The following is a 16,695-nucleotide window of genomic DNA, read 5'->3' as shown; positions in this document are numbered from 1 at the left end:
TCCCTGCCCCCATAGGCCCTGATATGGGCCGAGGGCTGAGGTTGGCCTGGGAAAGCCTCCCCAGGGGCGGCTATAGTCGGATGGCAGCTGAGGTTTGGGCCTCCTAGGGGTGCCCTGTGTGGTTTTGGTGTAGGTGAGGCTACTTCAGGAGCCATTCCTTCCCAGGAGGAGGATCCCAGTGAGCAGAAGGTGGTGTGAGGCAGAGCCGCCTGGGGGACAGCCTGGAGCCCAATGGGCGGCCACCTGCCATGTAGCTGCCCCTGCTCACCCTGCAGCTGGGATGACCCCCCAGCCGCGGACCCGTTCCTAGGGAAGGCCCCCCCCCCTTGCTGAGGAGCCAGGCTGAGCCCGGGCTGGGGGCTCCAGGCCTAGGGGCGCTGCCCGGGGCCTCTACCCTTCGCAGCCTCTGGGGGGCTCCTATGAGCGGCCTCGCAGGACAGCCGTGTCCTGGGACCTGCCCCGCAGTGAAGGCTCAGCCAGGACTCAAGGATCACTGCCTTTATTGAGGGTGACTGTCCTCTTGGGAGGGGTGGCCGGCCCACAAGTCTCAGCGGAGGCCCAGGCTGAGCAGGAGTGGGGCGAGGGCAGCCAGGAGGGCCCTGGGGCTGCGGTACAGGCTGGGGGCCGCCGAGTAGCCGTACTGGGTCCTGCAGGAACCCTCCAGCTCATTCAAGGGGATGGGCTGCTCCTCAGGTATCTGCATGTGATCGCTCACCTGGGGGCAGGAACACGTTGGACCACTGGGTGGGGAGCCCCACCCCCACTTGCCCCTCCCATGCCCGCCCACCCTCACCTGCTCCACAGCCCTGAAGACCCTCAACAGGTTGTCCGCCAAGGCCCCCCTGACTTCCACCTCCGTCCACTTCCTCCTGAGCAGCTCAGCCACCAAGTCCGGGTACTTGGAGACGTCCTCTAGGCCCACGGGGAGGCTGTGGCGGGAGGTGGGGGGCGGAGACCCCGTCCGTGTCCCCTGGGGTCTGGGGAGGGGCTTCCAAGAGAGCCCCTGGCCGTCCCGACATGCCCAGTTCCCTCCTGACCAGTGATGTGTGGGGCGGGGTGGTAAGGGGGCTCCCAGCAGGACGGGGGTACAGACCCTACCTTGAAACACCGTCGAAGTCCCCGCCGAAGCCAACTGCTCCGGCCCCAGCCACCCTCTTGATGTGGTCCAGGTGGTCTGCCCAGAGGAGGCGGGTGTGGGTCGTGGGGCGGGGCTGGGGTCCCAGGGGGTGGGGAAGGCAGGTCCCACCCACAGCCGACCTGCCACTTGACCCAGAGTGGCCGCCTCTCCACAGGAGATGTAGGAAGTGTAGAAGTTCACCATCACCAGGCTGCCCGTTTTGTTCTGTTGGGAAGGGCGGGTGGCAAGTGCCAGCTGGACATCAGGGCAGCCAGGGAGGGGCAGGAGGGGCCAAGGGGCAGGGCCTCTGAGAGCCAGCCGGCCGGGGTAGAGCAGAGGCGGCTAGTCCCCTCCTCCCCCCCAGAACCCTCGTCCGACCTCCTCACCTCCTCCCTCTGAGCCCTCCCCCACCCTCGGCCTCACCACCAGGTGGAGCACGTCGTCAGGCACGTTGCGGCGGTGGGCGCACAGGCTATAGGCCGAGGAGTGGCTGAAGATGACTGGGGCGCGGGAGTGGTCCAGGGCGGCCCTCATGGTGGCCATGGACACGTGGGCCAGGTCGACCATGATGCCGAGACGGTTCAGCTCCTGCACCACCCGCTGCGGGAGAGCCGGCCCGCACCCGCGAGGCTTCGTGCTCGGTGGCCAGTGGCCTGCGATGACACCCTCCCCCCAAGCCCGTCCCCGCCGCGCCCCACTCACCTTCCCGAAGTCGGACAGGCCATGGCTCTGCACCTCGTCCTTGCCTGCGTCCACCAGCCAGTTGTCAGCCCTGGGAAGGCAAAGGGCAGGTGGTCGGGGCCTGGCCAGGCGGGAGGAAGGGGCAGGCGGGTAGCGGGGCCGGCGGGGGCACCTACCAGGGCGTGTTGCAGCTGTGGGTGAGCGTGAGGTACCGCACGCCCAGGCGGTGGAAGGCCCTCAGAACGCCCAGGCTGCTGTCAACCGCGTGGCCGCCCTCCACGCCGATTAGACTGGCCACGCGCCCCTGGCGGAAGGCCTCCTGGATGCCTGCAACGCGGCACGTGAGCCGGCACCCAGGGGCGCGAAGCAGCGGGGTGCTGCACCTGTGCTGCCGGCGGCTCACCTGCGCTGCTGGTGACGCACGCGAACGTCTCGGGGTACAGCTGGCACATGCGGTGGATGACGTCGATCTGCTCTAGCGCCCTCCGCACGGCGTCCTTGTTCTGGGTGTCGCAGGGCGTGTACGCAGACCAGAACTGGGGGGCGGGGGCGGGGCCAGTGAAGGGTGGGCGGGGGCGGGGCTAGTGGAGGGTGGGCGCGGGGCGGGGGCGGGGCCAAGAGGGGCGTGGTGGGGGGCGAAGGGTCTGCGCCCACCTGGGCCCCCACGAAGCCGGCCCTCAGCTTGGGAATGCTGGTGTGGGTGCCCTGCAGGACGCTCAGGTTTGCCCCGTCGCGCCGCAGCTCGTTGTTGAACCTTTTCAGCAGCTGCCAGGGCAGGTCGTTGTGCCTGGAGGGGCCCGAGGAGGGTCAGGGCTGCTTGCTCTGGGCGCCCCCACACCCCAGGCATAGGGCTGGCGGGAAGTAGGACGTGATCCCCACTGCCCAGTCCCTGCCTGATGGTTTTTACAAAAAGAAGTTAAAGGACAAGCCCCCTTGGCAGGGATGGGCTCAGGGAGTGGAGGTGGGTGGGCCCGGGGGGAAGCTCCCGACACCTACACCCCATCTCCTCGGGAGCTGGCCTCAGGCGCACGCTGCCTGGGGCCCCAGGACTGCCTGAGGTGGGGCACCCCAAGACGCTCATCCCTCAGCTTGGGGTCCTCACCCCAAAGGGCCCTGTGGCCTCCCACAGCACTCACCCAGCACCCACGGTGCCTGACCCCATGTGCCGGCTGTTCTGGGGGAACAGGGGGACCAGGGAGCAGAGTCCCTGCTGGGGGGGTGCCCACGTCACGTGTCAGACCCCACAGCAAAAGAGGAAGGGGGGAGGGGCGTGCCTGGGTGTGCAGGTGTGTGTGTGTGTGGGTGGTGCTGCACGGTGCTGGCCCATATGTGTGCTGGGTGTGCATGGTGTATCCAGGCCGGTGAAGGCCATGCTGCTGAGATGACCTTGAGCAAAATCCCGAAGGTGGTGAGGGAGGGAGGTGGGCAGAGAGGTGGTGGGTGAATGCAACAGAGGGGAGGGGTGGAGGGTGATTGGGGGGGGAGGGCCCGGGAGGGGCAGCCACACGGCCCAGGCCCCCCTGCAGGATGTTCCCTCGGAGCGGGTGCAGCCCTGTGCCAAGCTGGCAGGGGAGCAGGTGGCGTCGGTGCAGGGAAGGCAGGAGCGTGCAGCCGCCTCGCCCAGGTGCCCAGCGCCGAGGAGCTTGTTTGGGGAGGAGGGAGAATTGGGGCCGGGCTGGGCGTTACAAGCGGGAGGTGCACAGAGGGGCACCTGTTGGGAGCCTTGTGCCTGATGGGTTCTGCTTGGAGGGTGCAGACAGAGGAGACAAGAGTCCTCATGCCCGGGGGCTGCAAGGGAGAGTCTGGGGTGATGTGAACAGCAGGGAGGAGGGTGGAGGGCAAGGGTGTTAGGCGGGGGAGGGGCCGTCCTCATCTGCAGGCTCCAGGGGAGGAAACTGAGGCCCAGAGAGCTGGCAGGTGGGTGGGAGCGCCCCAGTCCCGGCCCGGGCCCCAGGTCCCACCATGTCAGGCCCCTGCCCCCTTCCCCACACCCACCCAGCTCCAGGCCCCGCCAGCTGCCTTCTCCCCACTGCCCATTCCTGGGCGCTCACCCGTCCACCACAGGCGTGTCCCGCATGATTCTCTCTGCCTCATCCCGGAACGTGTCTGCCACGCAGATGGCCACCAGGGCCCAGAGCCTCCAGCTGGCCTGCATGGCACCGTCCGCACTGCCCTGCCACCAGCCAGGCTGTCCTGCGGGCAGAGGGACTTGGTCAGGGTCATAGGCGGGCCAGGGAGGGGCTCCGTTTACAGCTCCCCAAGGAGTCAATGAGTAACCAACTGAATTGTGGGCAAGTGCGGCAGGGGGGCCCTGCCTGCAGGTGCCGAGATTGGGGTGCAGCTCTGGACCCCAGAAGGACCTGGGGCCGGTCACACAGCTCAGTGGAGCCTTTGCCAAAAGCCAGGGCTGTGCCCACCCTAGGCTGGGTCCAGGGCCAGCAGAGTCTAGGGTCGCACCAGGGCGCAGCTTTCTGGGGGGACCACTCATTAGCCTTGACCTAAGGGGCGTGACATGCTCAATGTTGGGGTGCAGAGCCCTCTGGTCCAAGACACTCCAGCAGCTGGGTGAGGGCAGGCAAATCCACCATGGCCTCCGTGTCCTCTGTAAGGGATGAGAGTGACCCCCTGCAGACCCCACAAGGGTTCCGGGGAGGGGGGGACCCCGGGCTCGAGCACAGTCCCCAGGGGAGCAGCTGTAAAAGGTTAAAGTCCCATATCGGGGGACAAAGCAGGATGTCCAGGGCAAGGGGCTCAGCCCGGACCCCACCCTGCTCCCATCGGGGGGTTTATGCCCAGTCCACCAGCACCCTGGCGCGGCAGTGACCCCCACTCTGTGCCGCAGGTACCCAGACGAGCAGGCTGGACTTGGGGGCTTGAGGTCCCAGGAGGGAACAGTGGGGCAGGAAAGGTCCCAGCACTGTCCTCTGCTCAGAGCTCGCCTGGCCACTCCCTGTCGGCCACCATGGGGCTTGTAGGACTTGATGCCCAGCCAGTGCCAGGCCAGAGGCGGGGGCCCGGGGGCCGGCTCGTGGTGGGGACAAGGCTGGGGGCGGGTGTGAGCAGAATGTATCAGTCCACATCCCAGGGTTCCCTGCCTCCCCAGAGTGGGGTCCCAGGGCCCCCCTGATATCCGCATGTCCGCAGCCCCCCTGCCCCCCAGCAGCCGCCTCGCGCTCTCCTCTCGCCCCCTCTCCGCACCCTCGGGAGAGGGCTGTATGGGGTGCCCTGGCAGCTTCACCTTCCTCCCCAAGGCAGCGCCTGGCTCCAGAGCGCCCAGCCTGTGTGGGGGGGGCGGTTTCCCGGCCCAGGACGGGGGTGGGGTGGGGGGGTGTGGCCCTCACAGGGGTGCCCGGCCCAGCCCGAGACTCCCACACACCAAACTCACCCGTCCACTTGCAACATTTGCTTTTTGGGGTGACTTTTGTTTCAGAGCTTGCATTAGGGGCCTGTGGTTCCACATGGTCCTGACCCTCTGGCGACCCTGGAGCCATGCGCGGGCCTGTGCTCCCCCGGGGCCGTTTCCCCTCCTGCTTCCTGCTTCTGCCCCTGGCTTCCAGTTACTTTCACCCCTACCCTCATAATTAGAAAGGCCCTGAGCACCCCTCGTTGGCTGCTGCCTTCCCTCACGTTGGTAACGCATCCTGAGCACAGGGCCTCCCCTCTGCGCCCACGTCTGGCTGCGGGGCAGCGGCCCCCCTACGACCCCCTCTGCTTGTCTGTGCGCCCCAGAGGCCCCTTCTTGGACAGGAGGCCACCCCAGTTCCCCTTGTGCCTGCAGGGCTGGGGAGGGTCAGGGGGCCGCCTTTCCCCATGGCCGGTGTTGCCACCTCCTCCAGGCAGGCCCCAGGGATGCAGAGGACCCAGTTTGGGGCGCCCTCCACCTCCCGGGCTGCCCCGCCTCTGACCTTCATGCCGTGGGGGCCCCATTCCTCTCAGCCTCCCATTGTCCTCCCTCACCTGCCCAGGTGAGGCTCAGGCACCGCCCCAAGGTCAGGAGGCGAGGGCACCCTCACCCTGCCTCACCGCTCCTTGGCCACACCCCACACATGTGCACGCACACTCACACACACACCTCGCTTAGCAAGGTGCAGCACTTGTGTCCACCCACATGGCTCCCCCTCTGGTGCCCCCCTCTGGCCCCCGCCCCCTCCAGTTGCCCCCCTCTCTGGTTCCTGCCGTCGTGTCATCGCCCCCCAGAATTGGCAGGATGCCCAGATAGGCCTGGGGGGGGCACCCTCTGCTCCTCTGCTGGGTGGGCGCCGGGCTCCGAGCCCCCAGTCCTGGGCTCCAGCCCTCAGTTTCGTGGGCGTCTCTGTGGTGACCCCCAGGCCCAGCAGTGAGGCCACGCCCCCTCTGCCCCCCAAGAGCCTCTGTCTCCAGGGTCCTCAGCACTGTCAGCTCGTCCAGCCCCAGCCACCTCCAGACCCCAGGACCGCCCAGCTGGCGCGCCCCGCTCCCCAGGACCGCCAGTCCCCTGTGGGCACATTTCCCTCCGTTTGTCCCCACCTCGGCACCCCAGGACTCCCTTCCCGGCACCCAGGAGGTTCTGATCCCCTCCCTCACCTCACCTCCCCATACGCCAGGTGACCCCAGAAGTGACCCTTTTATCCGTCGGTCCTTCCCTCTGCCCTTCAGCCCCATGACGCCCCTGCTCGCAGGCCCCGGGCCCTGCGGGGGCAGCCACCACCCAGCCCAGGGACTCTGGCAGGCAGAGCACTCTCCGGGCGTGCGCACGCAGCAGGGGGCCTTCTGTACCCCGTGAGGATCCTGGCCTTCCACCCAGCTCCCCAGAGCCCCCGAGCCCTGCACCCCGAGACTCACAGTGAGCAGCAGGGCTGGGGGACCCGGCTGGTTGTTTTCACAGCCCCAGCCCTGGAAGCCACGCCTGCCTCCCAGGCTGGGGTGCCCCTGTTTTCCTGCTTTCCCTCCCTCACAAACAAAAAAGTGCTACTCATTAAAAACCCGAGCTGTAATGGCTCCCACATGGCAGCAGGCGGGCCAGGAGGGGCCATGGGGGGCTGGGGGTCCCCTGGGCAGGAATGTGGGGCTCCACTTCCAGCAGCCAGTGGCATCGGGCTGCAGAGATTTAGTGAGCCATGGGCAGGGGCCCGGGACCCCCAGCTGCCCCGCCTTGTGCGGGTCTCGGGTCTCGGGGCTGCCCCCAGCTCTGCCGCCCCCGCAGCCCCCTCTTGCAGCCCCCGCGAGGAGCAGCCGTGGAACGGAATGTCCCTTGGCAGAGGCAGGGCCCGTGTCCCGGAGACTTTCGAAATCGGCCGGAGCTGGGGACTGCCCACCCAAACTGCAGCCCAGGGCTGCGGGGTGGGGCGTGGGGGGAGGTCACCCTGTGCACCCCCGCGCCCCCCGCACCTCGAGGGTCGGGCAGGGGCTGAGCCCGAGCCTCAGGGCACTGCTGCCTGGGGCAGGGGATGGCAGACCCCCAGAGCTGCGGGCAGGACCAGGGCCTGGGGCACAGGGGACCCCAGCCGGCCCGGGGGGTACAAAGCTTCTGGGGATCAGGGAGCAGATGCCCACCCACGGGAGGGCCCCCGGGGGGGCGGTCTGGCCTCGGCAGAGCGGGGGAGCAAGGTTGGGGGAGCTTGTCCAGGTACTAAGGCAGTGAGGGGAGCCCCTGAGGGCGCAGCGCCCAGGCCCAGGGTGGGGCTCACTTGGGGGGCCCTCCAGCCCCTCACCCCAACCGGGACACTCCTCCGTACATTTCTGGCTTGGGGTGCCCACTTCCCTTCCTTCTGTGTCTGGGGTCCACCTCCCAGCAGGGCCAGGGAACCCTGGCCGCAGGGTCCCCACTGCGCTGACCCGGCCTTGGGGGTGAGGCCCATTCTCAGCCAAGTCCCTCCCAGTGAAGCTGGGACCGCCTCTGCCAGCCTTGGACCTGGCCCTGGGCGCCCCGCTCTTGCCCCGCTGGCCTCGGGTCTCGGCCACCGCCCGCTTCCAGGTTTTCCTCCCGGTGACCTGGGCTGGGTGCGGGGTGCCCCATCCCTGCCCAACTGAACCCACAGTGGCGGCCTCAGAGGTGGCCCTGGGGTGGGGTTCGGGGAGGGGGAGAGGGGGCAGAACATGAGGCCAGGACACAGCAAAGGCCTGTCCCCCATTTTCTTCTAGAAGTTTCTTGCGCTCCACGGACACAGAAAGCCTCCGGAGCAGGTGGTGCCGCCCAGGGCACGGTCACTCACATGGCCTCTGTTGTGGGGCGCACCAAAAGAAAGACCACAAATTCCAAAACTGCAAGCCAATTTGGAGTCTTTATTAGCTGGCCGGCGACTGCCTCAGAAATCCCAAGAAGGAGGATTCAGAGAGCAGCCCCGTGGGGCTTGCAGGGTGGGCTTATAAAGGGTGAAACCACAAGCTTATTCACAGAAGCAGAGAAGTGGCATTAGTTTCACAGACCCACAGCCTGGTTTTACAGCTGTAAGCAAGCAAGCTTATTTACAGAAGCTAAGAGGGCTATTAGCTTTTGCAAAAACAGGTTTGTGTGATTCCCACATCCTGGCCCCATGACCGGGTGTTCTTCATGGGCCTGGGGGGGACTGTCCACTCGGCTGGGGTCCAGCTCCTGATCCCTTACAGCCCCCACTGGTTTTTAGGAAAGAATCAAATCATTGTTCTTGTGTGGGGATGTGGTGATCGTGGGTTTGCAAGACCAGGAATTTTATTGCTTGTATTCCTTTTTTAATATATGCTGTGAAACAGTTTGTTATACAGGGTCCGAATATTAATCCTAATAATATGAGAATTAGGGGTCCCGTTATGGCGGTTTAGAGCATGGCTGGCCATGGGGACCAAACAAATTTTTATACCAGTTGGTTTCAGTTTTTCAGCGTTCCTCCTGCTCTCGTGACCTGCCACGGACGAGGGAGAGACCATCACTTGGTGGGGTTTTTCCCCATGACCCCACCAGGGATATCAGGAGGACCCAGAGGGGTTTCTGGAAAGTCTTATCTTCAGTGGCTCCTCGGTTCGCTGGATGGTCCATTTTCCGGGGAGCTGGTCCGGGGCAGCCGTCTTGACCTGGGTGTGATGAATCCAGTGTCGTTTTCCCACAACTTTTACTGCCGTTGGGGTTGTGAGGATCACTGGCAGGGGTGCCGTCCACTGGGTCTCCAAGGTGGCTGGCTGAAGCCTTTAAATCCAGACCAGGTCTCCGGGCTGCACCTGAAATAGATCTTTGTTAGGGACAGGATTTGTGGGTCCCGGATGGGATGCCTTCACCAGTTCCTGGGTGGGCTGGGTGGCAGATTGCAGGGCCTGTCATGATTTTAGAAGAGAATGGTTATTTAATTCAGCTATTTTCTCTTCCCCCAACTTAGGAATTAGTGGGGGGTAGTTGCCCAAACATGATTTCATATGGGGTAATTCCCTTAACATAGGGAGTACATCTAGTCTTTCAGAGGGCAAATGGAAGGAGATTCACCCAGTTTTCACCAGTCTCGAGCTTTAGTTTATTCAAAGTTTCTTTTATTGTTCTATTCATTCTCTCAACTTGCCCTGAACTCTGTGGCCTATAAATACAATGTAATTTGCATTTGATATTTAATATTTTTGCTAACAATTGGGTAATTTGGGCAATGAATGCTGGCCCATTGTCTGATCCCATTGCAGTTGGGAGGCCAAATCAGGGGACAATTTTGGAAACTAGCTTTTTACTACTATCTGTGCTGTCTCAGTTCTGGTAGGAAATGCCTCAGTCCATCCGGAGAAGGTGTCGATGAAAACCAGCAAGTATTTGTATCCATATGGACCAGGTATTATTTCCATGAAGTCTGTTTCCCACCGCTCTCCTGGGGCTTGTCCTCTTAGCCTGGTTGCTCGGGGTATCTCCTTTCCCCAGCTGGGATTTACCTGGGCGCAGATGTGGCATCTCAATGACACCTGCCAGGCGTGGCGCTGCAAACGGGGAATGTAATAGTCCCTCTGCAAGAGTTCAGTTAGTTTCGTATTGCCCAGGTGTGTACTTTGGTGAACCTGGGTAATAAAATTGTGCCCGAGCTGCTCTGGCACCAGGATTCTCCCATCCGGGAGAATTTCCCAACCATCCTGATCTGTTTTAATGCCCAGAGTTTTACCCAGTTTAACTTATTCCCAGTATAATTTGGAGGGCTTGGCAGTACCCATCCCGGTAAAACAGGAAGTATCTGCAGCATCCACACTGATTTTTGGGCAACCTGCAACTTCTTTTGCCATTTTATCAGCCAGGGCATTTCCTCTGGCAATTTGAGTTTCGGCAGTCTGATGTCCTTTGCAATGTATAATGGCTGCCCTTTTCGGCAACCAGATAGCCTCTAGCAAGGCGAGTATTTATGGTATATTTTTTATTCCTTCTCTTCCCGATGTCAAAAGTCCCCGCTCCTGATATAGTGCCCCATGGACGTGTGCAGTTGCAAAGGTGTATCTGCTGTCCGTGCAGATGTTGACAACCTTCCCCATACCCCACCTTAGAGCCTGGGTCAGAGCTATCAGTTCGGCCTTTTGGGCTGAAGTCCCATGTCCTAGAGCCTGGGCCCAGATGACCCAGTCCGCAGTTGCCACCGCTGCCCCTGCATACCTGATTTCCTCCGAGACGTAACTGCTGCCGTCTGTATATACTTCTTCATCAGGATTTGGCCAGGGGTTGTCGGTGAGGTCAGCCCTCAGGTTTGTGAGGGATTCCAGGACCTCGAGGCAGTCATGGATGGACTCGGACGGGTCATCATCCAGGAGTAAGGTGACGGGGTTAAGGGCTGTTGCTTTCAGGAAGCAGATTCTCGGGGGATCTAGTAGCAGTACTTGATATTGGGTTATCCGGGCATTTGAGAGCCATCTCTCAGGTGGGCTTTTTAGTAATGTTTCTACTGAATGTGGGGCCACTATGTGTAAGTCCTGACCCAGAGTTAATTTGGATGCTTCTTTAACCAAAATAGCGGTGGTGGCAATGGCCCAGAGGCAGTTTGGCCATCCGGCTGCTACCTAGTCTAGCCTCTTAGACAGGTAGGCAACCGGCCTTTTCCATGGTCCTAATATTTGGGTTAGGACCCATTTTGCTATTCCCTGGGCCTCAGCAACATGCAGCTAAAAGGGTTTTGACAGGTTAGGCAAGGTTAAGGCAGGAGCAGTTACAAGCGCCTGCTTCAGTGTTTTAAAAGCCTTTTGGACAGTTTCAGTCCAGGTTAGAGTTTCCTCTTTTCCCCCTGTACTAATATACAAGGGCTAGGCTATTTCTGCAAATCTGGGAATCCAGAGTTGGCAATATTCAACTGCCCCCAGGAATTCCTGTACCTGCCTCTTTGTCTTTGGTTGGGGTATCCTCAAGATGGTTTCAACCCTACTCGAGGATAGTGTCCTCCTTCCTTTCTTTAGTTCATATCCTAAGTATGTTGCTGAATTGGTGCAGAGTTGGGCTTTTTTAGCTGAGACCCGATAGCCTAACTGGGCTAGCTCCTGCAGTAAATTTTCAGTTGTTTTTTTTATAGTCTGACAGGTTATTGGCTGCCAGTAAGAGATCATCCACGTATTGTAGCAGGGTTATTTCTGGATGCTTTTGTTTAAAGCTGGCCAAATCTTGACTTAAGTCTCCATTAAACAGGGTGGAGGAATTTTTAAAACCCTGTGGCAACTGGGTCCAGGTTAATTGTCCAGAGAACCGCCCCCCCCACCCCCCCGCCCCGGTAAATCCATTCAAAATCAAAAATGGGTTGACTTGCCTCAGCCAGAGGAAGTGAGAAGGCATCCTTTAAGGCCAGAACTTCCCGGAGGTCTTGTACTGGCCGGTAATCCTCAGTCCCGGGTTTTTGGACCGGGAGAAGGGGGGTGTTCCAGGCCGAATGACAGGGGACTAGAATGCCTGCCCCCCGGAGTCTTTTGATATGGACTGCAATGCCTCTTTTAGCCTTTAAGCCTGTCAGGTATTGTCGGACTCGGATTGGGGTGGCGGTGCTAGTTAGCTGGACAACAATGGGGGGCCAGTGGGGGGCTAATCCTGGTAGGTTAGTTTCTGCCCATACGCCCGGTATTTTTTCTTTAAATTCCTGCAGGTACGGGCCTGGGGTCGGCAGTGTCACCTCCGCAGTAAGTAAATATTCTTCCGATAAGGGGCAAGTGAGGAGGATTGCCAAGGGATTGGCATTGAAGGAGAGCTCGGCCGAATCGTTTTTGAAAGAGATGATGGCCTGTAATTTTTGGAGAAGTTCCCTTCCCAAAAGGTGGTACGGACACTCCTGCAACACAAGAAGCGAGTGGGTGAGAGTTCCTTCCCCAAGGTCAGTGATCCTAGTCTTAGTCCATGGGTAGGACTTTGTCTTCCCCGTTGCTGCCTGTATGGGGATTTTCTCCTTAGATCTGGGCTCTTCTGCCTGCTGGAGGATGGAGAAGGTCGCCCCAGTATCCACAAGAAATTTTATAGGCTTGCCCGCAATCTTTAAGATGACCCTGGGCTTCCGGGGGCTCAACGGAATGGAGCCCCGGCCCCATCAATTTGCCTTTTCAACTAACATGGGGCCACCTTCAGCCGTTTAGGTTCTCTTTTAGGACATTCATTTTTTCAATGTCCGTTTTCTTTGCAGTAGGAACATTGGTTTGCACCTAGGCCCAATTTCCTTCTTGGTTTCCCCTCCTTTCCCTAGCAGATTTCTGTCTGCCTTTTTGATTCTCCTGTTCGGCTATTGCGGCTATCAAAATTCTAGCTATTTTCTTTGACTGCATGGTCCCGGGGTCATTTCTGTTATTGAAGGTTTTCTGGGCAATTTCAATTAATTCGGACAGCACCTTCCCTCAAATCCTTCTAATTTCTGTAATTTTCTCCTTCTATCTGGGGCCAACTGGGTGACAAATGCTATATATACAGCTCGCCTGTTTTCAGGCGCCTCTGGATCTGTGGGGGTGTACAAGCAGTATGCCTCAAGGAGGCATTCAAGGAAAGCAGCCGGGGATTCATCCAGCTTCTGTATGGTTTCGCTTACCTGAGATAAGTTGGCCGGCTCCCTGGCCACCACTTGTATCCCCAGGAGCAGAGTCTGGTGATACCGATTGAGAGGTTCCTTACCTCTATTAGTATTGGGGTCCCATCTTGGACGGGTGGAAGGCAACACAGCTTCTAATCAGGTTGGCTCGGCAGTAGGCTTCCCGTCAGGTCCAAGAATTAATTTCCTCGCCTCTCAGCCAGGTCTTGTTCCTCAGAGGTGAAAAGGGCCTGGAGGAGCTGTTGGCCGTCATCCCAGGTGGGCTGGTGGGTAAAAAAAAGACAGTCTCCAAGAGGGCAATGAGTCCTTGGGGGTTTCGGATAAAGAGGGGTTCTGATTTTTCCAGTTATATAGATCGCTGGAGGAACAGGGGACATAGACCATGAAAGGTGGGCGGTCGTCCCCCAGGGCAGGGCCAGCCTGTCTCAAGGGTAAAATTGGGGCCCCAGAAGAACCTGGTGACTGTGCACCAGAGGAGGGGTGGTAAGCGGAGCCACTGCTACTGTGAGGGGACTGAATGTCACCTCCCGGCTCTCAGAGGGGCTGATGGCCGCCTCTTGGCTGCTTCTCCCCTCTGGTCTCAGAGGGGGAGGAGGGGCTATCGGATATGGGGGAGGGTCCATTAAGAGTGGATCCTCTGGTGGTCTCGTCAGTACTGGACCCTATTAGTCTTTTCTTTCTGAGTGTTTTTCAGTACGAGGGCCGTTTTGGTTTTGGGGGGTCTTCCTTTTTGGGACTCCAGGCAAGACCATAAGCACTTGGGTTTTTCTGTTAAAATTTCAATTTAAATTAGTATATAAGGGATTTGGTCAGAGTGACCGGGGTTACCAAAGACAACCCTCTGAGCCTTGTATACTAAATTGAGGTCTGTAGTGCCTTCTGGAGGCCATCCAATTCCAAAGGTCAGCCACTCCCGTGAGCAAAAAAAGCTCAAGGTGGAAACCATCTACAGAGGCTCCATAATCCTTTGCCTTCTGCTGGAAGTCCTGGAAATTCTTGAGAACACATTTAAGAGGGGTGCAGGGGAAGACTTAGACTGGCCCATAGTAGCGACAGGGAGGAAAGTAGCGAGGAGAGGGAGACACAAAATACCATACAACGGGACGAACAGACCAAATCAGACAACAATGACCCTGAGCAATATCTTGGTACAGGACCCGACCACGGAAGTAACGCTGCGTCCAGCCTTCCTGGTGGTCCCCAAATGGAGCCAAACAAATACTGTACTCACTGGTGAGATTTCCAGAAACAAATGAGTCCACCAATATTTGTATAGTTTTGGAGAGTCCTGGGGAATCGGCCTGGTTCCTGGTCCTTACCTGGGGCGGAGGAACGTCTCTCCCAGGCCATCCCCTAGGCCAGACCCTGGTCGCGGGGGCGACTCCCCGGACCTGTGGTCACCAGGTGTCCTGTTAGGGACAATCTCGCTGGGGCCTCCAAATGTTGTGGGGCGCACCAAAAGAAAGACCACAAATTCCAAAACTGCAAGTCAATTTGGAGTCTTCATTAGCTGGCCGGCGACTGCCTCAGAAATCCCAAGAAGGAGGATTCAGAGAGCAGCCCCGTGGGGCTTGCAGGGTGGGCTTATAAAGGGTGAAACCACAAGCTTATTCACAGAAGCAGAGAAGTGGCATTAGTTTCACAGACCCACAGCCTGGTTTTACAGCTGTAAGCAAGCAAGCTTATTTACAGAAGCTAAGAGGGCTATTAGCTTTTGCAAAAACAGGTTTGTGTGATTCCCACATCCTGGCCCCATGACCGGGTGTTCTTCATGGGCCTGGGGAGGACTGTCCACTCGGCTGGGGTCCAGCTCCTGATCCCTTACAGCCTCCACGCGGGAGCACGTCCCATGGCCCCGCCGCCGCCTCCCCAGGGAAGTGCAAACGCCCCATTTCCCCCACGGAGGTCGCGAGAGCACGAGAGAAGGGGGGGTGGGGAGAGGGGAGCATGGGGGGGCTTGTGGGGGGCGGGGGCTGCGGGCCCAGGGACGTGCCCTTCCCCTCCCCCTCTCTCCTCCCCTGCCCCCTCCGCCCCCAGAGTAAGTAAAAACAATTTTTAAACTGGTTCGTGCTGCCAGCACAGCATTTAAATGAAATTCACGAGGAGACACCGCGCGCCCACCCGGGCTGAAGCTGCTTTCTCCGTCCCCCTGGCCTGGGGGCGCCTCGGTCCCCGGAGCTCCGCCACCTGGGCTGCCCGGTCACCGCCGCGGGGCGTACGGACGGCGGCCTCCTTCTTCTCAATATACATTTTAGTTTTGAAAATAAAGCTCGCGTGTCCAGTGTGCAAGTCCGTGAGTCCACGCGGGGGCGGGGCCCGGTCGTGGTGGGGGCGGGGAGGGGGGCGCGGACGGCCGGCGGCCGCTTCCCCAGGTGCCTGGAACGCGTCTTGGCATTTCCCGGCACCCCAAGCCCGCGCGCCCCGACCCCGCGCCCCGAGGCCGTGCGTTCCCCGCGGTGGCGCGCGCGGCCCGCGGCTCCTGCTGCTCGGCTCAGGCCTGCGGCGCTCGGACCCGCGCGGTCACGGCCGGGGCTGCGGACTCGCCCTCACCCCGCGCCGCTCACCACCAAGTTGGACTCGGCGGCCCCCGCGGCTGCCCCCGCAGGGGGTGGGGGTCCCCGCACACAGCCCTCGCCCGGCTCGAGCAGTCGATGCTCTAAAGCCAGACAGCGATGACAACACAACTACACACTGAATTGTAGTCGCCCAAGGGCGCATTTGTAAAATGCTGTATGTGAGTTATAGCTCAATAAAACTGTTCCAAGAACCTGTCTGTGCGGTTTAATGACTTCTGCGCGGGTCAGGAAACACCAGCTCCCCGGGACCCCCGCGTCCTCCCCCTCCTCTCTCCCGGTCCGTCTCCTTGCATTTCTTTATGGATTTCCCTCCACCGCGGTCCACGGTTCATCGGTGGCGCACTCCCCCCTCTGTCCCTTCTGATGACGGGCTCTTGGGTTTGGGGCCGCATCCAACTTCCCCCCACGCACCTGTGCAACGGGGACCCGCCGCCCCCTCCCCGGAGAGGCAGGCCCCATGCCCCCGCACGGGTTCGGAACCGGCTTCTGACCACTGGGGTGTGCTAGGATTGATGTATTAAAGGGATTATACACCATGACCAAGTAGGATTTATCCCAGGAATGCAGGATGGTTGAACAAAAGAAAATCAGTCAATGTAATATTATAGAATGAAAGAAGAAAAAAACAAAACATGATCATATCAATTGACACGGGAAAGGAATGTGATAAAATCCAACATCCTTTCATGATAAAAACACTCAGAAAACCAGGGATCAAAAGAAACCTCTGCATGATAAAGGGCATTTATGAAAACCCACAGAAATATACTCAACAGTGAGAGACTGAACGCTTACATCTAAGATTAGGAGCAAGATAAGGATGCCTGCTGTTACCACGATGTCATTCAACATTGTGCTGGAAGTTCTAGCTAGAGAAATCAGGCAAGAGGAAGAAATAAAAGGCATCCAAATTGAAAAGAAAGAAGTCAACTTATCCCTATTCACAGATGACATGATTCTGCATATAGAAAATCTCAAATAATCCATAAGAAAGCTATCAGAACCAATAAACAAATTTGGTAAAGTTGCAGGATACAAGCTAAACATACATAAGTTGGTTGGGTTTCTAAACACCAATAATGCACAATCTGAAAAGGAAATCAAGAAAACAATTCCATTTGCAATAGCATCTAAAACAATAAAATACCTAGGAACAAACTTAATCAAGGAGGGGAAAGACGTGTACTGAAAACTATAAAACTTTGCTGGGAAAAAATCACAGAAGACCTAAATAAAGGGAAAGAATCCCATGTTTATGGATTGGAAGACTCAATATTGCTAAGATGACAACACTGCGTTAAGGCAATCTACAAATTCAATGCAAACCCTTTCAAAATTCAAAAAAAAGCTTTTGTCAGAAATGGAAACATTA

At 59.1% G+C, this 16,695-nt stretch overlaps 1 protein-coding gene and 1 long non-coding RNA gene across 4 annotated transcripts; both read right to left on the bottom strand.

Moving 5' to 3' along the window:
• Positions 1-483: 483 nt before the first annotated feature.
• On the bottom strand, positions 484-6,747 carry DPEP1 (dipeptidase 1). 3 transcript variants are annotated; one of them, XM_077133314.1, is made up of 11 exons: positions 6,620-6,747; positions 3,850-3,991; positions 2,453-2,585; positions 2,202-2,334; positions 1,975-2,125; positions 1,820-1,889; positions 1,541-1,717; positions 1,258-1,342; positions 1,099-1,174; positions 794-929; positions 484-715 (listed from the first exon to the last, which is right to left on the bottom strand). In XM_077133314.1, the coding sequence occupies exons 2-11, from the start codon at positions 3,951-3,953 to the stop codon at positions 548-550; spliced, it is 1,233 nt and encodes a 410-aa protein (XP_076989429.1). In that variant the 5' UTR covers positions 3,954-3,991; positions 6,620-6,747; the 3' UTR covers positions 484-547. The 3 variants fall into 3 exon arrangements, with proteins under 3 accessions (XP_076989429.1, XP_076989428.1, XP_076989427.1); XM_077133313.1 differs by lacking the exon at positions 6,620-6,747 and adding an exon at positions 5,184-5,352 and having other exon boundaries at positions 484-740; XM_077133312.1 differs by lacking the exon at positions 6,620-6,747 and adding an exon at positions 5,184-5,345.
• Positions 6,748-8,007: 1,260 nt separating this feature from the next.
• On the bottom strand, positions 8,008-14,220 carry LOC143659914 (uncharacterized). Its single transcript, XR_013163805.1, has 3 exons — positions 14,067-14,220; positions 12,831-13,010; positions 8,008-8,968 (listed from the first exon to the last, which is right to left on the bottom strand). It is a non-coding gene; the product is annotated as an uncharacterized LOC143659914 (long non-coding RNA).
• Between the last annotated feature and the right edge of the window lie 2,475 nt (positions 14,221-16,695).

This window comes from Tamandua tetradactyla, chromosome 16, assembly GCF_023851605.1.
Source record: "Tamandua tetradactyla isolate mTamTet1 chromosome 16, mTamTet1.pri, whole genome shotgun sequence".
Taxonomy (NCBI): domain Eukaryota; kingdom Metazoa; phylum Chordata; class Mammalia; order Pilosa; family Myrmecophagidae; genus Tamandua; species Tamandua tetradactyla.
Note: the sequence above shows the minus strand (reverse complement) of the source record. Positions and strands in the feature narration are given on the sequence as shown.

Coding starts and splice junctions, on each gene's coding strand:
- DPEP1 (XM_077133312.1), bottom strand. CDS start 5,289: ATGGCTCCAGGGTCGCCAGAGGGTCAGGACCATGTGGAACCACAGGCC. Junction 2,586..3,849: donor GACACGCCTGTGGTGGACGG/GTGAGCGCCCAG, acceptor GGGCCCCTCCAG/GCACAACGACCTGCCCTGGC. Junction 930..1,098: donor GACTTCGACGGTGTTTCAAG/GTAGGGTCTGTA, acceptor CTCCCGCCACAG/CCTCCCCGTGGGCCTAGAGG.